Source organism: Microtus ochrogaster, unplaced genomic scaffold (genome assembly GCF_000317375.1).
Source record: "Microtus ochrogaster isolate Prairie Vole_2 unplaced genomic scaffold, MicOch1.0 UNK165, whole genome shotgun sequence".
NCBI classification, from domain to species: Eukaryota; Metazoa; Chordata; class Mammalia; order Rodentia; family Cricetidae; genus Microtus; species Microtus ochrogaster.
The window spans coordinates 173,254-182,418 of NW_004949263.1; the positions used below are offsets into that span (position 1 = coordinate 173,254).

At 44.0% G+C, this 9,165-nt stretch overlaps 1 protein-coding gene across 1 annotated transcript in view; it reads left to right on the plus strand.

The window, feature by feature from the left end:
- Positions 1 to 9,165, plus strand: part of Cdc45 (cell division cycle 45) — a 41,146-nt gene that overhangs the window by 1,853 nt on the left and 30,128 nt on the right. Inside the window, exons 3-6 of the mRNA XM_005372053.3 lie at positions 123 to 215; positions 1,318 to 1,455; positions 2,564 to 2,707; positions 4,948 to 5,003. Of these exons, the coding sequence (XP_005372110.1) occupies positions 123 to 215; positions 1,318 to 1,455; positions 2,564 to 2,707; positions 4,948 to 5,003 (431 nt within the window). The remainder of the gene's footprint in view (positions 1 to 122; positions 216 to 1,317; positions 1,456 to 2,563; positions 2,708 to 4,947; positions 5,004 to 9,165) is intronic.

Sequence of the window (9,165 nt, forward strand, 5' to 3'; positions counted from 1 at the left end):
TTTTACCAAATAGCATGTCACATAGATCTTTATTTCAGCTCAGCTAATTTGTTTGTTTGCTTATGGTGACTCAAGGTAAGTTATCCTGAATGATGGGTTCTAATGGTGTGCTCTTCCTCCAGGCCCTGTTTCAGTGTGACCACGTGCAGTATACGCTGGTTCCAGTTTCTGGGTGGCAAGAACTTGAAACTGCATTTCTTGAACATAAAGAGCAGGTATGAAATAATGAATTTTAGAATAATTAGGCTTCTCTACTTGATAGATGTTTCTTAATACTTAGTGTTCTTTCTAGTTCTAAAGTAGGATAAGTATGTTTTGAAAGTATCAACATTTGCCAAAAAATCAAAAAACAATCTGAGGCAAGTCTGAACTACATATAGCAAGTTTGAGGCCAGCCTCCGCTACATAACAGGATCCTGTCTCAAAAATAAAAATGGTATGGATATGGACAGTACCTGCTCTGACGTCACTTATTCTCCTAGGATACACTACTTCTTTCTGTTATCTCCAAGAAAATCCATTCCAGTTCCCAAATCCATGTTTTCCCCTTGGAATTAAATGGCAGAACCAAGACTCCTTACCTGTACCTGGGATCAAACAAAAATATGGGACATTGTGGGACCGGTAGGGAGGGGGTAGGGCACGTCAGAGGGTCTCTGGAGTCCCTGGCCACTTCTAGGATGACTTGGAAGAGATTTATTTATAATTTGAAGCACCTACACCAATTGAGTTTTCTCCCTCAGTGTTGTGAGAGATCTTTCTTGATAGCCCAGGCTGACCTTAACTCTTGGGCAGTTCCCCCTTCCTTGGCCTTCTAAGGGTTATAGTACAGATGTGAGCCCACAGCCAGGCAATTGGGTGTTACTAAGGGAAGATTTTGCTGTAGTGGGTAATTTGATAAAGGACTTAATATTTAGGAGGCCATGAAGTATGGGCTGCCCAAGATTTCCTGCAAACCTAACACACACACAATGTTATTAATGTGGTAAGGCAGCAGAGGAGGGTATAGTTCGGCAATATTCAGAGAGCCTTCGGTATATGTGTAAAGTCTTGGTCTGTTCTTCACTAGCTGTTTGAATCTTTGCACAAGTCTTGAGTTTGCTAAGCCTCAGCACGATCTTCAGGAAGCAAGAATCGCCCCAGAGCCTATTTTACAGTGTGACCTCGGAAAAGCAATAGCCACGCCTGCTGTGGGCAGTTTTCAAGCTGTACCGCTCCTCCTGGGCCTTGCTGGCAGAGGAGCGCAGAGACTGACAGGGCTGAAGGAGGAGGGGCCTCCTTGGCGCAGTTCCTTTAAGTGTCTCCATCTCCTTTCAGTTCTCCTATTTCATCCTCATAAACTGTGGAGCCAATGTCGACCTATTGGAAATCCTTCAACCTGATGAAGACAGTGTATTTTTTGTGTGTGATACCCACAGGCCAGTCAACGTTGTGAATGTGTACAATGACACTCAGGTACCTTCAGCCGGCCCTTATATGTGCTCTACCTTTAACCAGTCTGTGTCTTTTTATGCTGTGGCAACATTGTAAGGATCTTATTTGCAAAGAATGCTTCCCGTTTCTCCAGTTATGGGGTATCTTCAATGCAAGAACCTCATCTTAATCTGCTTGTGGGTATATACACAGCACATCCGTGGAGCTTGCATCATCTGGAAGGGGGAGGGTCAGAATATTTTAGCCCAAAATGGCTCTACTATACTTACTCTGAACTTCTTGTTAAATATGCAGCCTAGCACAGACCACCTGTCTAAGCATTCTATGACTTGATCTCCTTCCACGTGGTTTTCAACTCTGAAATCCTCATGTCTGTCTTGACCCATTTGTTCTGTATATGACAATGTCTGAGACTGGGCAGTTCTTCATAGGTAAAAGTTACATTTAACTTACTGTCCTCGATATTCAGGAGCATGGTGCAAACATCCACTGAGCTCTTGTGAGACCCCTATGGGGAATGGTTTCCCAATAGAGGGAGTGTGGGGGAGAGTGAGAAACATTCCATGGTTAGACAGGAAACAACAGAGCAAGCTGAGGAAGTTTTATAACCATCCTGCACATGGAGACTAGGTCTCTACGAGACCTGACACACTTCCGAGAGATGGTGTTACTGCGTCAGTAAGGGGAGAGCCCTGACTGACCTAACACTTTCCAGACCCCACCTTTAAATGGCTCTACTCAACACCCTACACAGGCAGCAAGCTTCTGGCTTGGTGAATCCTTTGGGGGATAAACCATATCCAGCTAGCTAACTGTAGCAACATTTTCATACCCTCTATCAAAAGGAACACTTCTTTTTTTAATGTGTAGCATAAGAAAGAAATGTTGCCCGGACTTAAAATAGACTGTAAATGCTTTTCAAAACTTAGTTTCATAATTTCTGCATGCCATGCAGGACAGCGGTAGTGCCTTACTGAGTGGCACAGAAAAGCCTGGACTCTTCTTAGACAGGTGCTGTCTGAATGTGCAGAAAGCTTAGAAGCCAGAGTGAGATTCTACATGAGCATCATGAGAAATTGTTTTCTGGCAGGGAGAGAAAAAATTGATTCCTTTTTTTTTTATTCCCTAGATCAAATTGCTCATTAAACAGGAGGACGACCTTGAGGTTCCTGCCTATGATGACATCTTCAGGGACGAAGCAGAGGATGAAGATCTCTCAGGAAGTGACAGTGATGGATCAGAGCCTTCTGAGAAGCGCACACGGTTAGAAGAGGTATGTCTGGGCTGGATGGGCATCCTGCTGGAAGCACAGTTAGGAGACGTATGTGTGAGCCAGGTGTGGCGTTCTGGGCCTGGGCACAGCTGGGGGTACCAGGCAGTGGGGAGTGGAGGAGTTATTAGGTGTGGGTACAGACTCTGACTCCTATTCCCTGTGTCTGTGGCCTCAGGCAGATCTGGAGTTATTTGAGCTGTGTCTTATCTTACAGGAGGATACTAGGAGAGGAAATGAAATTTAAGTCAGTTTAGACCTATGTAGAAAAAAGGTAGCAAATATTCAAAGAAAAAATCACCATGGAGAAACACTAAATATCTGCTTCCCCACAGTGTTGCTCATTGTGGTTATTAGAAAGGTGTAGTGTGTCTGTGATTCCTTCCCCACAGTGTTGCTCATTGTGGTTATTAGAAAGGTATAGTGTGTCTGTGATTCCTTTCCCACAGTGTTGCTCACTGTGGTTATTAGAAAAGTATAGTGTGTCTGTGATTCCTTCCCCACAGTGTTGTTCACTGTGGTTATTAGAAAGGTGTAGTGTGTCTGTGATTCCTTGGCCTGCTCTGTGTAAACACCCCAGGAAAGGCATTTTTGTGGTTTAATTGGCCAGTGGGAGGGATCTGCGCAGCACGGGCTTCCTCTGGCTGAAGGACAGCAGACAGGTGGGGACTGTCCCTCTAGAGTGGACAACTGCATTTTGTTCTTCTGTTCAGCATTATTGTCGAAGGAGCCCATGCCTCCTGATCTTTGTGGCACAATTGGAATTGCTTTAATGGAACCCTTTCTGGCCATATTTGTGACACTCAAGGCATGGTCAGTCCGAGACAGGTCAGAGTCCTTCAAAACTAAAGTGGCCCCTGCTGTCTCCAGACCTCATTATTCTTGTTTTTCTTCACTTTCTGGCAGACTTGCTTTTTTTTTTCTCATGGAAGCATAATCTTCCCCTGACTTAGGTTTTATTTTTGAGGCAGGGTCTTGCAGTATAATCCAGGTTAGCCTCAGACTTTGATTCCTGTCCTTCTGAATGCTGAGCCTGTATGTCTGTGCCTCCATGGCTTCTGATAAGACATCCAGTCATTTGTTCTGCTTTCCCATACATATAAGGGATTTTTTTGTTTGTTTGATGTTTTGTGTGTGTGTGTGTGTGTGTGCATCAGAAGTTTGAGTTTATTCTGTGTGAGCTTCCTTTGACTTTTTATGGGAATTTGTGGTTTTTGGGTGGTTTGTTTGTTCTTTTTGAGACATGGTCTCACTATGTAAGCCCTGCTCACCCCCACCTTCAATCCCGGCTAAGGCAGCTTTTGTTGGGCGTTTTATTCTTCTCCTTCCTGTTGGTGTGCCCAAATTGGCAGCTTCTTGGCCTTCAAGTCTGGGTGAGCCAAAAATGGAAACCAGGGCACATAGAGGTCCCTAACTGCCGTGTCTACACTCCCACCTTTGGGATCATACCTAGTTTCTATAATGTCTGAGTGGCTTAGGTATGTCTAGAAGTCCCCTAACTGCCGTGCGTGCCCTCCCACCTTGGAATCATACTTAGTTTCTATAATGTCTGAGGGTTTAGGTATGTCTAGCAGGCACTGGGGATATCACAGCTCCATCTTCCTGGCTATAGTAGCTAGGTATTTTGGATGCCGGATAGGTAGAGTGGCCAGATGCTGAGTGTTGTGTGGCGCACCTGTGAAGAAAGCGTATGCTCTTCAGTATTTGTGTGCCAGGTTCTGGAGCCCAAGTGACCCAGCCATCTTCTTCCTCAGCTCTTCAGGTTTCCAGGTATAGGCTGGACTCGGATCATGGACAAACTCTGCGTTCTCCCTCAGGGAGTCTGTGCCTAGGGGCTTCTTTCAGTGTGCCTTGTCAAACTTAACCTTTTTGTCTTAGATTCTTTTCTATTGCTGTGACAAAACAACATGACCAAGGCAACTAATAAAAGAAAACATTTAATTTAGAGCTCATGGTTGCAGAGGGTTTAGTCTTCATCAGCACAGCAGGGAACATGACAGCAGGCAGGCTCACACTGGAGCATTCTTCATTCTTAACTGCAAGTAGGGGCCAGGAAGAACACACTGGGACTGGAGTAGGCTTTTGAAACCTAAAGCCCACCCCCAGTGGCACACCTTCTTCTATAAGGTCACACCTGCTAATCCTTCCCAGACAGTTCCACCAACTGGGAACCAGACCTATTATGAGCCTATGGGAACCGTTCTCATTCAAACCACCACATTTTCCCTTTGTCACTTTTTCAGGAGATTCTGGCACGAACCACAAAGAGGAGGCAACGAAGAGAGTGGGAGGCCCGGAGGTGAGTCCCATGAAGCAGCTCTGTGGTGCAGGAGCCTAGACTCTGTGGGCCTCAGTACCTTTAGTGCTTCCTGAATGCCACATTGCCTTAGTTAAGAATCTTGGGGCTGCAGGGTGGTGGTGGTGCATACCTTTAATCCCAGGACAGCCAGGGCTACGTGTTGCCAGGGGTGTTGCCGGGAGCTGGGCCGCTTGTTTTTCCCGGCTGCCCAGCTTAGCTTAGCCCCGAAATAACCACACAGAAACTGTGTTCATTAAATCACTGCTTGGCCTATTGGCTCTAACATCTTATTGGCTAACTCTTACACCTTGATTTAGCCCATTTCTATTAATCTATGTATCGCCACATGGCAGTGACTTACCAGGAAAGATTCAGCATGTCTGATTTTGGCGGCTCCATGGTGTCTCTCTCCTACTCTGCATTTTTTCCTCCCAGCATTCAGTTCTGTCTTCCCCTGCCTACCTAAGTTCTGCCCTATCAAGTAGGCCAAGGCAGTTTCTTTATTCATTAACCAATGAAAGCAACACATAAACAGAAGGAACTCCTACACCAGTCACGCAGAAAAACCCTGTCTGAAAATGAAAAAGAAAGAAAGAAAGAAAAAATTAGAATCTTGGGGTCAGCCACATTGGAGTATGTGACCATTGCCTGAAAACCACCTTGAGTCACCCTGTGTACTGTCCTTGGGTTCCTAGAATGACAGGACCGTCTCCTCAGTCCAGGCCCTTCTGTTAGGAAGAGAAGATACCTGCCAATTGTATAAAACTTCTCATGGAAAAAAATATGAACAGAGCTGGGCATGGTGGTATATACCTTTAATCCCAGCACTCAGGAGGCAGAGGCAGGCAAATCTTTGTGAGTTTGAGGCCAACATAGTCTACAAGTGAGTTCCAGGACAGCCAAAAAAAAAAAAAAAAAAAAAGAAAACAAAAAAATATGAGCAGAAACTAAGTTACCTATAATTGCTCTTATTGTATGTGTAAAAAAGCTGAGGTGCTTTGAGATGAAAATGCTAGAATGGTCATCCTAACTTGAAGTAAACATGTAGCTGTCTGTTTGAACCGGGCATAGGAGGAATTGCTTGCTAAAGGTCTTAGCTGGCATCCTCTTGGTCCAGCTGAAGGTTCTGCCTACTAGCCATGGGAAAGAAGACTGCCCTCCTATAGAAGACAATGTCAGGCCATTTCTGGAAGTGTAAGGATGGATAAGTGGAAAACCATCCATGAGCTGACTGCAGTTTAAGCTGTTTGAATTTCTTTGCTGAATTATTTTCTGGAACATTTTGAATTTCTCTGAATTATCAATATTTGTGCATATTTTACTATCAATCTACACATTTAATTTTGCACTTTCTCTTTAAAATGGTTGGGACAAGATCTCACTGTATAGCCCAAACTGGCTTTGGCTTATGATTTACCTGCAGCTACCCAGGTGCTGAAAGTATGGGCATGTGCCACTATACCTGGCTATAATCACTTTTTTTTTTAAGATTTATTTATTTATTATGTGTATAGCATTTCTTCCATGCATGCCTGCATGCCAGAAGAGGGCGCCAGATCTCATTATAGATGGCTGTGAACCACCATGTGGTTGCTGGGAATTGAACTCAGGACCTCTGGAAGAGCAGTCAGTGCTCTTAACCACTGAGCCATCTCTCCAGCCCCCCCTGGCTATAATCACTTTTTATATTCATAAATGAATTCATTTTTTGTTTGTTTGATATTGAGACAAGGGTCTCGTGTAGTTCGGGCTGGCCTCAAACTTGCTGTGCAGTCAAGGATGACTTTTAACCATTTTCTACCTCTCTAGTGATGGGTTTACAGGAGATTATTGGTGTGTGCCACCATGACCGATTTTTGTGGTCTGAACCACATCCTCAAGTCACAGATTTTTGTACTTCTGAACAGTTTTTAGAGCTGCTTAGTGTTTAAGGCTGTTGTGATATACGCTACCCATTTAATCGTAGCCCTTGGGAAACAGAGGCGGGTGTTCTCTGCAAGTTCCAGGCTAGCTATGGCCACCTAATCATACCCTAACTCAAAAAATGAAACAAGGGGCTGAAGAGATGGCTCAGTGATTAGGAGTACTTGTTGCTCTTGCAGAGGACCTGGGTTTGGTTCTCAGCACCCACGTGGTGGCTCACAAGCATCAAACCTTCTGGGTACATATTCATACTCATAAAATAAATATTAAAACATTTAAAAAAAGAACCCAGAAGCAGCTTAGTATTTAATTATTTCTTTCTTTCTTTCTTCCTTTCTTCCTTCCTTCCTTTCTTTCTTTCTTTCTTTCTTTCTTTCTTTCTTTCTTTTTTGGTATTTGGTTTTTTATTGTTAAATTAATTGTGCATAATAGGATCTAGTGTGATACTATCCTTCTGTGAATACAACCCTCTGGGTTCAGGTCATAGCACTGAAAAAAATGAAAAAGATTTTTGCTGATATTTTAAATTTCTTTTTTAAGAATTTTTCAAGGTGTTTGTTTGGATGTGGTATAGGTGTGTACACATGTATGGAGGCCAGGAAGCAGCCTCACCAGCTCACAAGTAACAACATGGAGATTTATTATTATAACTTAAATTAGCCCATTTGTATTCATCTATGTTCTGCCATGTAGTGTTACCTTTACTCTATACTGCCCTTCCTGGCGGCTCCACCTTTCTTTCAGGAGTTCTCTCGGTGCTCAGAAGTCCTGCCTATACCTCCTGCCTAGCTGTTGATCTTTTTATAACACATATATGCATATATAGCTTTTGTTACACCAGTCACAGCCATACTTCTTCACACTGTACAAATATCCCACAACAGGCCAGAGGGTCACATTTGGCTGTTTTCTTTTCATTTTCTTTTTTAAAATTCTTCTCTCATTTATTACATCACCATCACAGTCCCCGCCCCAACTCCTCCCAGTCCCAACCTGCCTTCCTTCTCCCCCAAATCCACTCCTCCATTTTCCTTCGGGGGAAAAAAAAAAATCCAGCCTTCCAGAGCTACCAACTGAACCTGGCATAGCAAATTACAATAAGACTAAGTTGGGTGGGGCTGGTGCACACCTTTAGTCCCAGCACTTGAGAGCAGGTGAATCTCTGTGAATTGGAGGCCAGCCTGGTCTACAGAGCGAGTTCTAGGACAGCCAGGGCTACACAGAAAACCCTGTCTCAACCCCCCCCCCCAAAAAAAAAAGAAAGAAAAAAATTACAAGACTAGACAAACCCTCATATCAAGGTTGGACAAGGCGATCCCACAGGAAGAAAATGGTCCCAAGTGCAGGCAAGAGACATCCCCACCCCCACCCCACACTCACTGTTAGGAGTCTTAACACTGAGCTTCACAGCCATGACATAAATGCAAAGGACCTCGCCCAGTCCCACATAGGGTCCGTGATTGTCCCTTCAGTCTCTGAGTCCCTATGAGCCATGCTTAGTGGATTCTGTGGCCCCCATGACACCTGTTCATGTGTTCTCTACCACTCTGCCTTCTACAATTCCTCCTCCCTCTCCTCTGCAGGGTTCCTGTGGCTCTGCCTCAAGTTTGACTGTGGGTCTCTGCATCTGCTCCCATTAGTGTCTGGATGAAGCCCCTCTGATGACAACTGGGCTAGGCAGTGATCTATGCATATAGCAAAATATCGTTAGGAATCATTTCATTTCATTTGTTTGTTTTTGTTTTGGGGGGGTTATTTTGGCCAGTTGTGTGCAGTTCTATCCTGGGTCTCTGGACTGTCCAACCTGTTTCCTGGCTAACAAGGCAGTGTCATATGTGGGCTCCCTCCGTGGGCCTTGAGTCAGGCCAGTCATTAGTTGGCACTCACACAAGTTCTGCACATCTTGCAGGCATGACAAATTGTAAGTTGAATAGCCATTTCTCTGATGGCTAAGGATGTTGAACATTTCTTTTAGTGTTTCTTAGAAAATTTAGACTCCTCTTGAGACTTCTCTGTTTAGATCTGTACCCATTTTTTAGTTAGATTACTTGGTTTGTTGTTGCCTAGTTTCTTGAGTTCTTTATATATTTTGGATATTAGCTCTCTGTTGGATGTAGAGTTGGAGAAAATCTTATTCTGTAGGCTGCGGTTTTGTCTTATTGACAGTGTCCTTTGTCTTTTTCAGTTTCATGAGAATCCATTTATTAGTTGTCATTCTTAGTGCCTGTGCTATCAGTGT